The sequence below is a fragment of the Biomphalaria glabrata genome, chromosome 3, assembly GCF_947242115.1.
Source record: "Biomphalaria glabrata chromosome 3, xgBioGlab47.1, whole genome shotgun sequence".
Taxonomy (NCBI): Eukaryota; Metazoa; Mollusca; class Gastropoda; family Planorbidae; genus Biomphalaria; species Biomphalaria glabrata.
Window position 1 is genome coordinate 49,356,820 of NC_074713.1, and position 19,365 is coordinate 49,376,184.

Genomic DNA, 19,365 nt, shown 5'->3' on the forward strand with positions numbered 1-19,365 from the left:
ACTCCTAGATTCCCTTTCCCCCCCCCCCCCCCCCCCCACTGGTCCACAAACGAGATTGGACCAAAAAGCGCTCTGAGCATGCTATAAGCATGAAAGTAGCGCTATATAAAAACTATAATAACAATTATAATCATAATAATCTTCAGAATCTACTACATTATAATTACAATTATTACTTACTCGCAGTGAATACTAAACATTTCAGAGATTCCTCTATTCATAAATATATTGGGTTGCACTTGATGGGTGAATCACATTATTGGAACAGAAATAGCGTTTTAAATTTGTTTTTCTATGCAGAGGTAGCAATGGCTAGAATTTAAAAAAAAGCTAATGTCACGCCCCTGTTTAAAAATGAGATAAATCTGAATCAAGAAACTATAGATAAGTACCACTCAGCTAGTATCACATGTCTAGTTATATCATAAAGCACTTACTTGAATACCACATCCTTAAGGTCATGTGAAACTCAACTAATAGGTCTAATAAAGTCTAACTGTTGACTATTCAAAGGGATAAGATAATAATGAGCAACTAGATGCCATGTTTAAGGCATTAGACAAAGCTCACTACCATTTGTTTAATTTGCATAACGCCTATGACGAACTCATCTTCCTTTTTTGAAGTAACGCTTGTATTTTATGAGATAAGATAAGATAATTTTTTATATAATTTGACATTACTGTCTAACACACCATTGGATTCAGGATTTACAGATAAAACCTGTAATAATATCTGGCTTCACAGCAACACCAATAATTATAAGCTCATGCATAGCTCAAGGGACATTCGTTCGCCCACTACAGTTTCTAATTTATATAAATTACCTACATAATTGCATTACTTTATTAACAAAAATTTAGTCTATTTTAAGATGATTACATAATATATATACATAATAATAGCGACACAAGATACAGAAATTTCACACAGAGAATCAGAAGAATTACAGAATTGAGAATCAGATTGGAACATGTCTTTCGACCGGATTATTAGGAGGAACAAAAGAACACGAGCATATTTTATTCATGGTATGAACACTGGCGGATCCAGGGGGGGGGGCGGTAGATTTTAAAAAATATATTATTTTACAGCGCTCCCCCAGACCACCTAGCTGTCAAGAGAAATGCCTCAACATGGCTGTTTTTTATTTTAACTATTATTATTTTTTGAATAATATTTTTTTCGGTGACGATCCTCAAAGCCTTAATCTAAATATGTGGGGTATCTTTATGTTTTCAAGGAACAAATCGGTTGTATTTACATTGTAAGAAGAGACTGTTAATTCATATGACAATATTTTTCAAGTAAAACATTTTTCAAAAGGTCATTTTTTGAATAGGGTGAATAATGAGATGTAGATGTCAGGAGAATGCGTTTCTGCTTTGAAGAATGCAAGAAAACGCTTTTGGCTTAGAGCGCTCCCCCAGAGTCCCTAGCTGTCAAGAGAAAGGCCTCAACATGCTGTTTTTGTGTGTGCTTTTCTTTTTTTTGGACAAAGGTTGAGAAACACTGCTTTTTTAAAATTCTAATATATATATGCTGTACCCGCCTTTATGCTTAGGGTTAGGGTTAGGAAAAGAATCGCCCCCCCCCCTCCAAAGTTATGGATCCGCTAGTGGGTATTATGCATACATAAGTTCCATCTGACGTACATAAAGGCAACCTTTGTACAGGTACACAATGAATCATTTATATCCTGGTGAACCAGTTACAAAAACTAAACAGAGTTGCTCAGACATCAAGCAGAGCAATACGGTTTACTAAATGATATTTCACAAATCAATCAACATAAAACTAATCTGCTTTTTAACCTTGGTTCGACCAATATTAAAATATACGTCCTCCGTGTATGGGGCTCCTCAAATCAAGAAAACATAAAGAAACTAGAATAGACACTAAATGGAGCAGTGATATCTATAACAAATGAATATTCACATTTGTTAAATTATCACCATTAATAAAATCATTAAATTTATGTGTGTGTTATAGGCCCTACATTGCTTTTACCACTCAGTATTTGTGAGTAACATCCCTTGTAACTAATGTCAACCAATATGGAGTAAGAATAAACAGCTGATTTATCCGTTACACACAATACTAAGAGTTGTATGGTTAAAGTTTATGATAATAAAATTATACATTAACCAACATTAAAATATGGAAGCAAATTGATACAAAAACTAGAGCGTAGACAAAATAACATTCTTTATTTGGAATTTTACAAATGACACAATTAATTACACTCTGCATTCACTGAACTATAACAGATGATTCCATTAATAACATTTACTTTCAGATGATGTCATCAATAACATTCTACATTAAGAATTGTTACAGATTATGCCCTATAAAATATTCTCCATTTAGAACTATTACAGTAGATATGTAATCAAATATTCTGGATACATTTGAGCGTCATGAAAAATTACAAAGATTCCTTGATTTATGTTACCTCCAGAATCATAGGGTCTGTTGGTGCCAGGCTTTTTGGGAGGACACTTGGTGTCTCGAGATGTTTTAATGAACTGTCCAGTCAAAACTCTAGCTCTGTACATGTAACACTTGCCATGAGGGTCAGGTGGAGAATAATTTAATGAGTAGCTGGATTCAGTAGCAAAATAAACTCCTTTACCATAAGCAGTACCTTAGGAAAGTGTGTACATAAAGAAAGCATATAAAAAAATGTAGGCCTATCTTTAACTCAAATGAGACTAACAAACTAGGTGGACAGGAAACAGTCAATTATGAAATATGATCCTAAAGTTAAACAATATGTTTCCTATGGATGAAATTTTTTTAAACTTAATGCAACTATCAATTGAATTCTCATTTTGGTTGTTATTCAATGCTTATTTTGAAATTGGAGAGCTTAGTAGCCTATATTTGGTTTCAAAAGAAAAAAATCCTTTTAAAAAACGAAAGCTTATCTAAGGGTAAGAACTCTGCATATAATGTAGAATCTTTTCCCCCTATTCAATAACAAACAAAATAATACATTACCAATAATTGGTTGACTATTTTATTTATTTTTGAATTGATTCATGTTTTGTTAGGTACAATAAGTAATTGTTTAAAATATCAATTTGATCCAAGAATGAGTGTGGGAAAAGTTGAAAACTCAGTTGTGCTGGCCACATGACACCCTCATTAACCAAGGACCACAGAAACAGATGACGTTTACATGATCTACCCAACAGATCACAAGGTATGGATGAGGGGAACTTTACTTTCTATATGAGGGGATGAAACCCCGCATTTTTCTCAGTGAATCCTGAAAGATTAATTTCCCTTGTCGTTATTAAAAAAATAATTAATTGCCAGTAGTTAATTGACTAATTGGTTAATTTTTTATTTATTCATGTCTTGTCTATGCCAATGAACATTTGTGCAAAGTTACTACTTGATACGAGAATGGGAAGTGGGAGAAATAACTTGTTCAAACTTTTTACCAGACAGAGTGACTCGATATAAGCTATGTAAAAAGCTTTTCGTTTCCATACTTTTTACCGTAATATATTTTCGACTAAATTCTTTGTTTCACCTCTAATTAAACAACATTATCAGTTTCTAGTTAAACTTACCATTCTTTCCACAAAAGCTTCTATTGAATCCAGTTTCGTTAATTTGACATACAGAGGAGACTGAAGTTCCATGAAATAATTTCCTTTCATTTGGATGGTTCTCAGGATTGTGCAGTTCCAATTCATCTTTTTTGGCACAGAATTGCAAGAAGAGGGATTTATTTTGAATGCGTTGAATCTGGAAATAAAAAAAAAGTGTATTCAAATAAAAAATATAGAGTACAATAGAAACAATATTTCGATGCAATATAGCATGCAATTTAAACAGCACAAGAAATGTGTCAATTCCAAAACGTATAAAATATATAAATTAACATCTATTCTCCACACAGGAGCCACAGCTACGACTAAAGCCATAGGTCCGAACTTGCAACCCCCTGCAAAAAATCCTACGGGCGCCCCCTGACACATCCTTTTACGGCTAGTCAGTTAAATACTATAATATTTACAAACCTAAATAAACTTGGCTGATAATTTCCAGTTCAACAAATTCTTAATGTTAAATTTGTTTTTGCAAATAAAGTCTCTCTGTTTCATTCAGATTGAATACAAATTTTGAGATAAAAAAAAAAAGGATAGTCTCCTTATAGACGTGGGGGCACGGTGGCTGAGTGGTTAAGCACTTGGCTTCCGTACCTGGGGTCCATGGTTAAAATTGGGGTGAAGGCTGTGAATTTTGAATAATGGGTACCTGACTTTAGTTGTGGAAATTAATGGGGGTAGGTCATTGTGATGATCACAATACACCTTGCTAATTAACCATTGGCCAAAGAAATATCTTACTATCATCTGCCTTATACATCGCAATAGATATCTTATAGACAACAACTATTAACTATAGACACAAATAAAGATACTAGTATTCATTAATACTACAGTGTAACTATAGAATTCACAATTTGAAAAGCTGCTCTGCTTTTAAATGTTGAAACAATACAAACCTTGTTAATCATCACAGATCTTCCAAGTATGGATATTTGAAAATGTTGTTCTACTTCTTTATATTCCAGACTTTCTTGTTTTAATGCAATGACTTCTAAGTTCTTTTTTTCTGACATTAAGTCCCAATATTGCGGCCAGGACTGAGTTTTAAATAAATCTATAAAGATAATTGACAAAAAAGATAAAATTAACAGTAGCACTAAAGCTTTTTATTAATTAGAAAAAAAAAATCGTATCATTTTTGAGAGTAAATGTTATTGTTTAGTCAGGCCCGTTATTGTAACCCAGTAACCCACATTGCCGACATGTCGAAAGAATGTGCTAATTAACAGATAGGGGGGATAATTAAATTCCTTTTAGGTCTATATGTATGGACGATCTAATATGAATAATGCAGCATTTAAAGAGACAAGAAAATGTTTGTTAGTCTCTACTAGCCTACTATTACATGGTGTCAAATGAACCGACTCCAACCGCCACAACCGCTGGAATTTAATGGAAATGTTGCAGAAAACTGGAGAAGTTTTAAACAATGGTTTCAAATTTACCCCATAGCAAGTGGACTTGATACCAAAAGTAAAGAAGTCCAGTCCATGACATTACTACATGAAAATAACCACGAAGCAGTCCAAGTCTACAACACATTCCAGTGGACAGACGATGATTATTGAACAAGTGGAACTAGAAGATGAGTTTTATTTATTGAACAAGTGGAACTAGAAGATGAGTTTTATTTATTGAACAAGTGGAACTAGAAGATGGGTTTAATTTATTGAACAAGTGGAACTAGAAGATGAGTTTTATTTATTGAACAAGTGGAACTAGAAGATGAGTTTTATTTATTGAACAAGTGGAACTAGAAGATGGGTTTAATTTATTGAACAAGTGGAACTAGAAGATGGGTTTAATTTATTGAACAAGTGGAACTAGAAGATGGGTTTAATTTATTGAACAAGTGGAACTAGAAGATGGGTTTAATTTATTGAACAAGTGGAACTAGAAGGTTGGTTTTATTTAGTGAATAAGCGGGACTAGAAGATGGTGTATGGAGGGGAAAATGTTATTGAGATTTGAAAGTCCAAATCAATGAGCAGTCTTAAGGATAACGTTTTTTTTTTGTTTTGTTTGCTTTATGTGAAACTTTTGCCTAATCATCATTGGCCTCTCTTTCAGTTGTGAAACGACTATGGTTCATCTCGAACATTTTTTCATATGGCTGTGGAGTCCTATTTTGGAGACTCTCGTCCACATTTATTGCAGGTAAAGGGGGCTTTCGCTTTGGTGGTAGAGGAGCTGTCCATTTCCCGTATGGCACGCTTTTCTTCAAGAGTCGAGGCCCATGTTTTCTCGCGTCTGAAGCTTTCTTGGTCACTGTCTCTCTCCAACTAGTGCGGTCTAAGGCAATGTCTTCCCAATGCTCAGTATCAATGTTCACTGATTTTAAAACCCTTTTTATCACATCAACGTAACGGAGGTGGGGGCGACCAGTTTTTCTTGAGCCAGACGCAAGTTGCCCGTACAGAATGATTTTCGGGATGCAATTATCCTCCATCCGTCAAACATGTCCGAGCCAGCGCGGCGTTGTCTGAGGACCGTAAAGATGCTGGGAAGGCCTGTTCTCGCGAGGATCACAGTATTACACACTCTTTCCATGTTATTTTTAAGATTCTACAAAGCAGCGCAAGTGGAATGAGTTTAGTTAGCATGATACAGATACAGAAATGACACAAAAAGATGAGCTTCCGGTGTATCCAAATTTAATGTAGATCTTAATGGTGATCTTGGAGACTTTGAACAGTTGGCCAAACAGATAACTTCCAAAACTGGCATGGAAGTAGACGAAATCATTCAGCAAGACCTTCTAGATTCGTGCATTGTTGTTTTTAGGAGAGGTAAACATTTAACAACGTATTTTACACAAGTAGTTAAGTAATATAGATAGTTTACATGCAAACAGTTCTATTAACAAATTTCTCGGCCACCCAACCTATACTACACCTTTAACTGAATTTAAAAATTTAATGTGTCCTGATAGTTGATTGTCATTAAAATTGTCATGACTTATAAGTTACAGATCTGATTATTATTGTTATCACTCTAGAAAACAAGCATATAACATTTACATTGGATACAGGAGCACAAGTCAACATTCTTCTTTATAGGATTTTCAATTAACTTAGAAGAAAGAAACTCCAGAAGTCATCATCAAGACTTACTACATACAGTGAACATTTAAAGGTTGTTGGCAAAACATTAAATGTTCAGTAAAAGAAAAAAAATGCATTTTTAGAGTTTCAAGTAGTAGATACACACTCCAAACTAATTTTGGGTCTACCAGGTAGCCAGCAGATGAATCTTAACCAAATTTTTGAAACTATTCAAAATGTTGAAACCTACATGGACGAAATATTGATAGCTGTAGAACTACAGCAGAACATGACGAGAAACTTCAGATCGTAACTCTTTCTCTTCTTTTCAACAAGCTACATGAAAACACATTGTAATGAGTTACCTTTAGAGATGCCATCAGGTAAGTTTCTTTTGATATCATTGAACAGTGTACTTCCTTTAGCTAAAACTTCATCAAAACACTGCAGATTAAGTTTTAGATTTTTTAAATTTTTATTATATATTTAAATTTATTTGCTTTTATTCAATTTAACAAAAAATACTAACAAATAGAAAAAAAAGTAATTGAAAAGCATTCATTTGTATTTGTTGTTTGCATTTTTTCCTATTTACATATATGGTTTGTATTATTCATTTTTGTTAAAGTTTCATATGAAATCTATTAAAATGCACCAACCTTTTTATCTTTTGAATAGACAACAATATTAACAAACTGTAAATCATATTTATTCTTTTCTGCATGTCGCCTAATGGCTTCCATGATAATTTCAGAAGAGATATCTTTAGACAGAAAAAAAGTCTTACAAAATTATCTAAAAAATTGTTTTACAGCAATCATCTTTAACATATTATGCCTTAATATCACTGTATTAAACATCATTTGCATCTTGTTTTTTTTTTTGTTTTTACCTGATGGATATCTCAAAATTCCTGTACCCAAAGCTGGGAAAGAGATAGACTTAGATTTGAGTCTTTCAGCTCTGTCTAAGAGCCTACTGACTGTGTTTAAAATCTGAAAAAAAATGTAATTTTTAAAAAAAAATGGTTATAAATGTTTTTCATCTATATATAATAAAAAAAAGTTTAAGTTCCCCTTTTAGACCTTGTGGTCAATAGGGCAGATGATGTAAAGGTCATCTGTTTCTGTGGCATACAGTTAACAACTAATGTCAGTTACCCATTAGAGCTGGTTGGACTCAGAGGCCCCCAAAGATCCCGAAATTAAAAATCCCATTAATCACCAGGATTCAAACCCGGGGCCCCTGGTTCAGAAGCCAAATGCTTTACTGCTCAGTCACACCACACCTCCCATCTATGTATAATACTTACTTAAAAATGTTATTGTTATGTCCTAAATAAATTATATGAAATACTAAAATTTTAATTGCTTTTACATAGCATATTTTTCACCAAATAGCATGTTCAATGCCCTCTGGATCAATCTCTTTGGTGGACTTCAGTAGGCAGGAGATATCTGAAAGAAAGTTCTTTGGGTGCTCAGCTAACACAGCTATACTTGCTGGAAATCCCAAATTAAAATTCGTAGTCTACATGGGATTTAAGACCAAGGCTCATTAGTCAGGGAGTGTTGTTACTGGTCGTTGACTTGTAGCACCAAACTGCCGGTAGAGAACTAGACCGTTGTAGATGTTATATATCTTAACTAATAAAACTTCGTTAATCATTCGACGGTTGGGACCCCTCTGAGCAATGCTACGCAAGTGGAAGCATCCTGTCTATCCTCACGGTGTTTAGCTAAGATTAGATCTAGGTCATCTAGGTTCCTACCGGGTATCATAACTTTGTGAACAATACTAAGTATAACTTTAGTTGTAATACAAACAAAGTCAACTTGATAAGAAATAAAGTGTAGGCCTACTAGACGTACGACATCGTTAACAAAATATAACTTTCAGTCTCACATTCCGGAGTCATCTCCCCTAACCTAGACCAATGACAATGCCACCTAAGTTGCAGCATTCACAACTAATCGCTAACCGCTTCCCACCTTCATCATATAATCACACACACACACACACCACATACGAGAGCGGTGGCTGAGTGGATAAACGCTTGGCTTCCGAACCTGGGGTCCTGGGTTCGAATCTCGGTGATTTTCAATTCCGGGATTTTTAGGGCGCCCCTGAGTCCAGCCAACTCTAATGGGTACCTGACTTTAGTTGGGGAAAAGTATAGGCGGTTGGTTGTTGTGCTGACCACATAACACCCTGCTCGTTAACCGTTGGACAAATAAACAAATGACCTTAACATCATCTGCACTATAGATCTGAAAGGAGTTGTCTTTTTTTTACACGCACCACATAACAGTCAACCAATTGAATAAATGGAACATATTTATCAGACAAATAATACAATGTGCTAAATATAAATGGAGAGAATAACTAGATCACTGGCCTGAGGTTTAGCTGACATGGAATAGTTTCCCTTTATAATTAATCCTAACTTTTTAATTATATTATTAGAAGCGTAACTAAAGAAATAAATGATCTGAATGAAAAAAATTATATCTTAAAATGTACCTGTGAGACATTATCCTGTTTGTAATTTGGCAGACAAACATGAAGGATATAATTGCATGGTAACATGCCACCACTGGATTGAGCAAAATCTCCAACTTCAATTCCTGTTCCATATCTAAATGTAGATTAAACAAATAATAATGATAGTTCTGTGGGGACATTTATTTATAAATGGAATAATATTTGTTTTTGTGTGTATCTGTGTACATATATATATATATTAATATGTAGGTCACGGCTGGGACTGCGAAGCCACGGGAAATACTGCATTCCTCACTAATCTTCGGACTCGAAGACTAGCCTTATTTTATATATATATATAATGGTCATTTCATAGTTGTTTGTTGTGCTGGCCATATGACACCTTACTCATTAACCATTAGCCAAAGAAACATAATTAACATCATCTGACCTATGTATTGCAATGTCTGAAAGGGGAACTTTACATTAGGGGCGCGTTGGCTTAGTGGTTCAGCGCTTAGCTTCCAAACCTGGGGTCCAGGGTTCAAATCTTCGTGGGATTTTAAATTTCAGAATTTTTTATGGCGACCCTGAGTCCACAAACACAAATACACACAAAAGTTAATATTATTCTTATTGCATTTATAAATATATGTCACCACAGAGCTATTACTATTTATTATATATAAATAAAAAAATTAATATTTATATAATACTACACAACACATAGATATATATCATTTCTATACATAAATTGCACTAAAGTGTAATAAGAAATAAAGGAACACTGAAGAGTAACCTAAAACAAGGCTTTATTAAACTAGAACGACACATGAACTGACGAAATAGACTTGGACAGTAGCACATTAAATCAATGTTGTGAACACATTCTCACGACGTTACACAAACATAAACAAATAGTAACTATTTCACCACAAAAGATTGAAGACAAAATTAAAAGTAGGCTAATGTCCTCTGAATCCAAACCAGTTTAAATCATATCCAAACCTTGTCAGCAATTCTGTCTGTATAACATCACCAGCTGCTCTCAGAACAGATGAGGCCATTGTTCCAAAATTTAAGTTGAGAGATTTATCCACTGTACTAACAATAACATCTGTCTGAAATGTAAAACAACAAACGCTCATTAAGGGGAGGTATCCCTAGAGAAAATCGAGTTTTAGGTCTAGGATATCGATTTTTAACTAATAACATAATTAAGTAGATCAACCATTTTTCATTACATTACAATCATTTTTATTGCTTAAATCTGTGTCTAAAACATGTTTTATGTTGTTTTTGTAAGGCCTATGAGACAAAATTTTTATAAAATTTCTTGAAAAGTACAAAAATGGCCCTTGGTTACGCCATCTCTATTATAAGCAAATCATTGTTTGACTATCGATGTTTGGTATGGTTTTTTTCCTCACGATCTCTAGTTTTATAAAGACGCCTCGTTTTCGCTCTATGTTTCATTCAATTTCGGTAATGATCGGAAATCTTCGGTCAACTTTTGAAGCAAATTAGATTATTTTTAGCCTTGCTAATAAATAAAGAAACGCCATTGGTTGATTTTGCCCCCGTGGTCGGAATCCCCGTAACTACTTTTGTTATTTCCGACTATCGATAATAGACTTTATTTCAATGGCGAAGTCTACACGTTGACTTTCTTTTCTGTTCATGTGTGCATTTTCTTATTTATTCAACAGTTACAGTATATATATTTCTTGTTTTATTCATCAAATATTCTAGATCTGCTTCACCTTGTTTTTTATAAATGGCTAGACTCAACAAAAGGCTAGCTCAATTGAAGCAAGCTCGAATGAGTCGCAAATTAGATCTAGAAAGAGTTACTGGTAAATCTAAGACTCTAGTCGATCTAGATAAATCTAGTACTTCCACAACAAGTTCTAGATCTATATCTTCATCAACACCTAGCCCTACTAGATCTAGATCTGATTCATCTTCTGGACATAATATTACGTCAGCAGTTGAAATTGAGAATGTGTCTACTGAAGCCAATAAAAGTGAGGCATTGGCATCTAGATCTAAGTCTAGTAAACTTCATTTAGATCTCAATACCAGGAGTAAAAGTAAAATTATTGACATTCCCAAATTAGATGTTGATAATTTAATATCCACCACTCCACACACTAACAGAATTTGAATTTGACCAACTTCAGGCCCTTATACAGCCTTTACTTTGTCCTGGCTGCAATAAGTCTTCATTAAAATTAAATTCTGATGAAAAATGTCGCAAAGGCCTGTCGCAAAGGCCTGTCTGTTAAACTTAGCATTAACTGTGAAACATGCAGGACAGTTGTAAGTAGCAACCATACATCAGGATATTCTAAAGAAAATAAAAGATATTCTGTTAACAATTCTGCAGTTCTATCATCAATCTTATGTGGATTAGGTTCCTACACATTTAACAAACTGTGTGAACATTTAGACATACCTGGAATGTGTAAAAAAAACTTTCTAAATATTACTAAACTAATTTACAATAAAGGTGATGATATCCGACAGGCCCTAGAACTTAAAACTGTTGACCTTATTCGTCGAAAGCATGCGGAGGAAAGTGGAGTTTCTATAAACGAAGAAGATATCATTGATATTGATGTCTCATATGATGGCTCGTGGCTAACCAGAGGACACACTTCACATATTGGAATTGGATGTGTTGTTGATGTGTTAACAGGATATGTTTTGGATTTCCACATAGTTTCAACATTTTGTTTGGTCTGTCAAACCACTGGCAGAAAGATTAAAGAAAAATCCCCATCACAGTATTCAGAATGGTTTGAAACACACAAGCCTTTTTGTGAAATCAACTACACAGGTGAGGGTCTATTAAATATAATTTACACTTCTATCAAGTCTTTGTGTATAGTTTTTAAATTCTCTTCGCTAAATTTTTATTAGCTTTGCTTTTTTTGTAGATTCACTAAATAATATTAACAAGTTTCTAAACTGTTTGATTTTCTTTATATTTACAGGTTCATCAGCTATGATGGAAACACATGCCGCAGAGGTATTATGGCTGAGGTCAGTTACAAAATTTAAGCTTCGCTACACATCAATGTTATCTGATGGAGATGCTAAATCTTTCAAAAGAGTAACTGAACTTAAACCTTATGGTGACATTCCCATAGTAAAAGAAGAATGTGTCAACCATGTTGGTAAAAGGATGGGATCTGCACTTCGAAATTTAGTTGCTGATTGTAGCAAAAAAGGTACTTCTCTTGGAGGCAAAGGGCATGGTAAACTAACTCAAAACACTATAAAAAAGTTAACACTTTATTACTCTAGAGCCATTAGAAAGCACAAAAATGTTTCTGATATGCAGAAAGCTATAATGGCATCTCTTTATCATTGCTTGTCAACTGACAAATCACCGAAACATCAATTGTGTCCAACTGGATCTGGCTCGTGGTGCTTCTACAATGCTGCTGTTGCTAAAAATGAGACTCCTGGTCCACATAGCAAGCTTCTCTGCACTCCTCTAAATTATAAGCTACTAGCTGACCACTTAAAACCAATATATAAACGCCTCTCCGAGCCAGCCCTCTTACAACGTTGTTTGCTAGGTGCTACCCAAAACGCCAACGAGTCTTTGCATTCCAAGATTTGGAGTACTTGTGATAAAAAGAAATTTTCTTCTTGGAACAAGGTAACATTTTCAGTGATATCCTCTATTTATGACTTTAACTTTGGATTTGCTGCTTCAAAAATAATGAAAAATATTCTGTTCTGCAAAAACACGTTTCATGCCCATCGTCTTGGTTTGAGTCGACAGAATCAACGATTAAGTGGGTCGGCGTATAAAAAAAGTAAAGTGGTCATGAGACGACTCCAGATGAGGAAAGCTGCAAAAGCTCGAAGGGAACTTGAGTTAAGAGATGCAGAGGGACCTACTTATGAAGCAGGACAGTTTTAGCTGTTTTTTTTTCTGCTTTTTCTTCTTTTTTCAGAAATCAACAAATATAAATTTCACGTAGGTCATTTAGCTGTACACATGATTTCTCCTAAACTAATTGTTTGATTTTAATGAAATTTGAAACACTTGTTCTAGACATGATATACCTTACTTGTATAATGAATTTTTGTGAAACTTTTTAATACTTTTTTCTAAGTTTTCACATCTATACTTTAAACTCATTTTTCTCAAAATGTTACTTTTTGCACATATCATTATGCCTTACTAGGAATTTCTCCTAAACTACTTGATAGATTTCGATGAAATTTGAAACACTTCTTAAGGACATCATTTACTTTACTCGTACAATGAGTTTTTTTCAAACTTTTATTTACTTTTTTTTTAAAAGTAATTTTAATTAATATTTATCCCGTTTTTTATGCCTAAAATATAACTAAAAATTCAAAAATTTGTAAAAAAAAAACCATACTTCAATCTTTAATTCTGACGTTGTACCAATTTAGAGGATCCTTTTCTCTTATCTTTAAATTCAATTTCATGTAATTTTGATCAATAGTTTTTACAAAATTCAGAGTTTTAATTTGTATACAATAAACAATATGGCCGCCGTTACCATGGCAACCATCATTCAAACAACTTTTTTTTTAGCATTATTTATTTTAGAATATCATTATATGTTACCATAACAAATTTCAAAGGCCTAGCTTCAGAAATAAGAAAAATAAGATTTTCAGGGATACCTCCCCTTAATGGTCAAGAAACAGTATGCATTGTCCCAGAAAACAAAATATACCAGAAAAAGCAACTAAATGTTATCTCTGTTGTCAGGGGCATGTATGTCGACATTAAATATTTTATTTCTTTGTTGATATTTTGGTATGATAGTTATATCCCTTTGTTGATATGTACTCCCAGGTTAGGAATGTGAACAGTCTGCACGTGTTATGAACTGAATGTTGTAGTTTTTTCTTCAATGTGAAAGAGAGTGCGATAGCCAGTAGGGGCCCTGTTCCCTGTCCAGGAAGGTTGGACAGTTGTTTCCTGGACTGGTGTTTGTGCGGTTAATTATTTCTGAGAGTGTTGCTGTCATTGTGTATTCCTTTGGGTATTACAGTAAAAAGTAAAAGTAAATTCCCTTTTTCAGACCTTGTGGTCTATAGGGCAAATGATTCTGTGGCCTACGGTTAAGAGGCTGTCATGTGGCCAGCACAACGACCAACCGCCTTTACTTTTCCCCAACTAATGTCAGGTACCCATTAGAGCTGGGAGGACTCAGAGGCGCCCAAGGATCCTAAAATAAAAATCCCAGTCTTCACCAGGATTTGAACCCGGAACCCTCGGTTCAGAAGCCAAACGTTTTACTGCTCAGCCACCGCGCCTCCTTGGATATTAAAGTTATTGTTATTTTCCTGGATAGCTGGAGTCTCTTGTGGAGTTTATTTAGTAGTAATTATTTGTTCTTAAGTAACCCCTAATGAGCCAAGAAAATAACCTAAAATTCCCATCTATGGCAGATAATCATACATCTAAATAGCTAGGTTTTGGTATTGATCAGCTCTCATCTCTTAGGGATCGTGGTGGCCGAGTGGTTAAGCACTTGGCTTCCAAACCATGGATCCTGGGTTCGAATCTTGGATTTTGAATTTCGGGATTTTCATGGCACCCCTGAGAACACCCAAATTTAATGAGAAAGTAAAGGCGGTTGTTCGTTGTGCTGGCCACATGACACCATTAGCCAAAGAAACAGATGGCCTTAACATCATCTGCCTTATAGGTCGCAAGGTCTGAAAGGGAAACTTTACTTTGTTAGTTTACTCATATTTCTTATTCCATCTAGCCTACCCAGAGAAGTAATATATTGGGACTTGATAAGACAAACTTATTTTCTCACTTTTTACCTGTGATAGTATTGATTTTAACATTAGATTCTTAAGTCTGGCTCTAATTCTGGTTATAATTAAAAACAAGATTACAAAGAGAGTTTGTGTTACACAAACTCAGAGGCGGCCCCCGTCGAAGTCGGATCCCTGTCGGATCTGCATATTCGCAAATAATATTCAAGAGGTGATTTAATTTTGATGGTCAAAAGTAATAATGTTTCAAAGATTCATTTGCCGTAAATTTAAATTTAAATTAAATAAAAAATAGTAGATTAGTTTTAGTATATTAAAACATTACAATATTGATCAAATCGTTTGGAAATGAAAATCTACACTTTTTTTTTTACACTTTAAGTTTAGAAATTGAAATTCTACATCTTAATCTAGTCTATTTTAGTCTAAACTAGATCTAGAAATTCTAGATCTAGAATCTAGAATAATTTTAATTAGAATATAAATCCAGATCTAGATATACTGTAATAAAAATCTAGATCTAGTTTAAAAAATCTAGATTAGATCTAAATCAAGATATCATTCCTTTTTTAAACGCGAGTCACATAACGAGGCTTAATAAACATTACTGTACCGAGTTCTTTTTTCATTTCATTTGAAGAATTAATTCCATATAACGTCAGAGGGAAAAAAAACACTACGTCACACGGCCTAGCTAGACTAAAAATCGCCTTCATCATTACGAGCCATTTATCGAGTGATCATAGACATTGGTGCACCGAGTGCGTTCTTTAAGCATTTCATTTAAAGAATTCATTCCATATGACGTCAAAGGAAAAAAAAAACACTACGTCACACGGCCTAGCTAGAATAAAAAATCGCCTTCATCATTACGAGCCATTTATCGAGTGTTCATAGACATTGGTGCACCGAGTGCGTTCTTTTAGCATTTCTTTTAAAGAATTCATTCCATATGACGTCAAAAGAAAAAAAAAACACTACGTCACACGGCCTAGCTAGAATAAAAATCGCCTTCATCATTACGAGCCATTTATCGAGTGTTCATAGACATTGGTGCACCGAGTGCGTTCTTTTAGCATTTCTTTTAAAGAATTCATTCTATATGACGTCAAAAGAAAAAAAAAACACTACGTCACACGGCCTAGCTAGACTAAAAATCGCCTTTATCATTACGAGCTATTTATCGAGTGTTCATAGACATTGGTGCACCGAGTGCGTTCTTTTAACATTACATTTAAAGAGTCCATTCATATGACGTCAAAGAAAAAAAATTCCATTACCTCACAATAGGCTAGTACCGGTACCATAAAAAAAAATGTCTTTATTTACACGAGATATTTAACGAGGGTTCATAGACATTGGTGCACTGAGTTCTAATAGAATTTATTTAAAAAGGATCAAAGCCGCATTGTTTTTGCGTTTTGTCTGTCAGTCGGTCTGTCCGTCATCTTGATATAAAAAAAAAACAAAAACTAAAAGTTATGAAAAATTGATTAACCTTTATTTTACGTTTCAAAACATCGCAATAATTTTTAGGTATGAACACAATTGAAAAGTTTATATAATAGATTGTTCCGGATGTTTGTATAAATAGTAATAGAAAAAGAGAATTTTAGTTAAATGTAATACCGTTAATTAAATTTTTTGGATGGTCTCGTATAAAAATTAGATGTACTACAGCCATGTGGAGAGATTTTCATACCTTACTTTGGTGTTTGGATTCTGTTTTCCTTAAAAATCGGAACATAATATTAACGATAATTAGATTTTATAATGTTTTAGGTAGAAAGTTAAATGTACTGTAAGAGAGTAGTGAGTTAAAATATTTTTCATAAAAATCCGTAAAAACATTATTTCGTAAATGAGAAGATTATTTGTTAATTAATTAGAAGAGGGAGTTCAAACAATTATTTGGCGTTAGTAGATTTTTAAATAAATTCGGAAATTTCTGGCGACGATTTGTAAGAAACAAAATCCGGAACTTTCTTTATCGATTACAAAACTTCTATGTTATGTTTTAGCAAGAAAAAAAATGTCTAAAAAGTAATTTTCAGTAATCAATTCTAGTAAATTACTTTTTTTTAAAGCCCTGAACAACCTATTGTCGATTTTTTTAAAAATTTGTTTAAAGATGAAAATACGGAACAATTTGATATTGATAACCAAATTATAGTGACGCATTGTCAAATAATATAAGTGTAATATTAGTAAATTATGCGATTTCAAACAATCATTAGGCATAATTCATGCTTTATAAAACAATATCCGGAACATTTTTACACTTAATGAAATATAAGTCAGTATAGAGATTTTGATTTAGCATTAATATGCTATTTACATAAAAAACGGAACAACATATTATTGATAAAGTGTTTTTGCAACGTTTAAGCATGGAAATTGAATGTAATATAAATTAGAAGAGCAAACAAATATTCATTGGCACTGATTTGTTTTTCACAAAACATCCGGAACAATCTATTATAGATACTTAAAACTATTGCAATATTTCTGAATGAAAAATTAAAGGTTAAATCAGATTTACGATAGCCTCTAGTGTTATTTGTTAATCTAATCGTGACGGACAGACCGACCAACAGACAAAACGCACAAAAATAATCTTCTTTTATTTGGATGGGAGCACTAAACAAAAAATAAATAAAATCTGATTTTTTAAAAAAGTTTAAGGAATTGGTTTAGCACCTGATCATGTAGCGACGTTACGCTACTGCACGAAAATCGCTGCATAAAAAGTCCATTAAAAAAAAATGTGCGTGATATTTACATACAAAATGCATTATTAGCCTTTATAAACAAACAGAAATGTATTCTTTTAATTTTAGCAGCTAGTTGACCAGAAAAAACATCTTTAACTATTATTTATATTTGTTGTAAACATTTCGTGTACATTTTAAAAATATATTTGACTTAGTGATACTGAAAATACACAAAAATTGTCCATCCTTGTTAGCATATTGTAACATTGCCTCCCTTACATTTACGTAATTGTTTTAGAATTGGTGTATTTTTATGAAAAAATCGCTTGCATAATTAATTTTATAAATTAAACGGTTTGCTTTTAGAAAACCAAAAGTAGCCGTTGCACCTAAACTTTTCAAGCCGCATTTAATGATGAAATAATATTTTTCATATCTCTTCTAGTTTTCGAGATCTGAGTGTGACAGACGGACAGACGGACAGACGGACATTTTGCACAAACCTAATAGCGGCTTTTTCCCCTTACGGGGGCCGCTAAAAAACAGAAATGGAAAAGTGGTTTGAGTGCTGGGACAAGTCCCAAAAAGCCCGTGGAGTCTGGGTGTGCATGAGGCGCCCTGACTGCTTTTCCCCGTGGTGGAGGCTGTCCAGACCTGAGCAAGCTATTATAGCACAGTAGCACAGTGCAGGACAGGCCATTGTCCTGTTGGCTCATATTTCTCTCGTCTATGGCCAAATTTCGATTCACAGTGAACCCGCTGCGGTGAAGAAGAGGAAACAGTGTCTCATATTCTGTTCGACTGCCCCAGACTTGCTGATCTCCGCCTCGACAGGTCTGGGAAACCAAAAATTCTCGACCTGTATGGCGACATTTATGCACTACGCAAGACAGCAGGGTTTCTATCCAGGGCTTTTGGCAAGAGAGGATTTGAGCCTCTCAAGCCCTCACTCTAATGGAGTTTGATGATGATGATGATGAAAGTTTAACCCTAGAATGTCTTTTCTAGTTTCTTCTCTAGTTGTCAATTTATTTCCTTAAGATCTGCAGTGTCTCATCAGCTTCCTGTGATGTATAGCTTCTTGTCAAGAAATTCAAGATAAATCATTTTGTTAACACTAAACGTGAAGGTGTACATTAATATTTACCTTTTGTCTTTCAATGTCTCCTTCGATGACTCTCACATTGATATTTCCAAAATCCCATCCACATTGAACATTACATTTATCTGAGAAAGAAAAAAGTTTCAGAGCTACAGTTATAATCTATTTATGAGTTAAAAATATTTGGGTCTAAAATTTTTTTAGGGTTTAGTATAACAAATCTATCACTTCAAACATTTGACTTAGCATAATTCAAGTCATTGGTTAATATGTATGACTAAATGCATGACGCGTAGGACGTAATCATCTTCTTTTTTGAAGTAACATCCGTAGAGATATGACAGTGCACAAAGTGCTGATGATGATGATAACAAAAAGATTATTGTTTTAAAACAAGTATATAGATATTTGATTTGATTTTATCCATCGTTTTCATGGTGCTCCTCCTTGCATGGCTGTGTTCACAGAATTTGAATTGTTTAAAAAAATCATAGTCATGAGTCTAAATTAACTTTTTGACCCTATGTTGACTTTCCTTTTTTGATGCAATATCTGAAAGTGATGCATAAAACCTTTACAAAGTAATTTACATTTATCAC

At 33.9% G+C, this 19,365-nt stretch overlaps 2 protein-coding genes across 3 annotated transcripts in view; one reads left to right on the forward strand and one right to left on the reverse strand.

The window, feature by feature from the left end:
* Nucleotides 1–2,193: 2,193 nt before the first annotated feature.
* The window catches only part of LOC106055780 (protein mono-ADP-ribosyltransferase PARP14-like), a 31,555-nt gene continuing 14,383 nt past the window's right edge, over nucleotides 2,194–19,365 (reverse strand). For both annotated transcript variants that reach the window (XM_056022455.1, XM_056022456.1), the window contains 9 exons: nucleotides 18,812–18,891; nucleotides 10,166–10,278; nucleotides 9,197–9,311; nucleotides 7,566–7,668; nucleotides 7,333–7,436; nucleotides 7,039–7,117; nucleotides 4,526–4,683; nucleotides 3,585–3,762; nucleotides 2,194–2,647 (listed from right to left, as the gene is read on the reverse strand). In XM_056022455.1, the coding sequence (XP_055878430.1) occupies nucleotides 2,376–2,647; nucleotides 3,585–3,762; nucleotides 4,526–4,683; nucleotides 7,039–7,117; nucleotides 7,333–7,436; nucleotides 7,566–7,668; nucleotides 9,197–9,311; nucleotides 10,166–10,278; nucleotides 18,812–18,891 (1,202 nt within the window). In that variant the 3' untranslated portion in view covers nucleotides 2,194–2,375. The remainder of the gene's footprint in view (nucleotides 2,648–3,584; nucleotides 3,763–4,525; nucleotides 4,684–7,038; nucleotides 7,118–7,332; nucleotides 7,437–7,565; nucleotides 7,669–9,196; nucleotides 9,312–10,165; nucleotides 10,279–18,811; nucleotides 18,892–19,365) is intronic.
* Nucleotides 11,330–13,733, forward strand: LOC129924940 (uncharacterized). Its single transcript, XM_056022457.1, has 2 exons — nucleotides 11,330–11,999; nucleotides 12,157–13,733. The coding sequence occupies exons 1-2, from the start codon at nucleotides 11,402–11,404 to the stop codon at nucleotides 13,095–13,097; spliced, it is 1,539 nt and encodes a 512-aa protein (XP_055878432.1). The 5' UTR covers nucleotides 11,330–11,401; the 3' UTR covers nucleotides 13,098–13,733.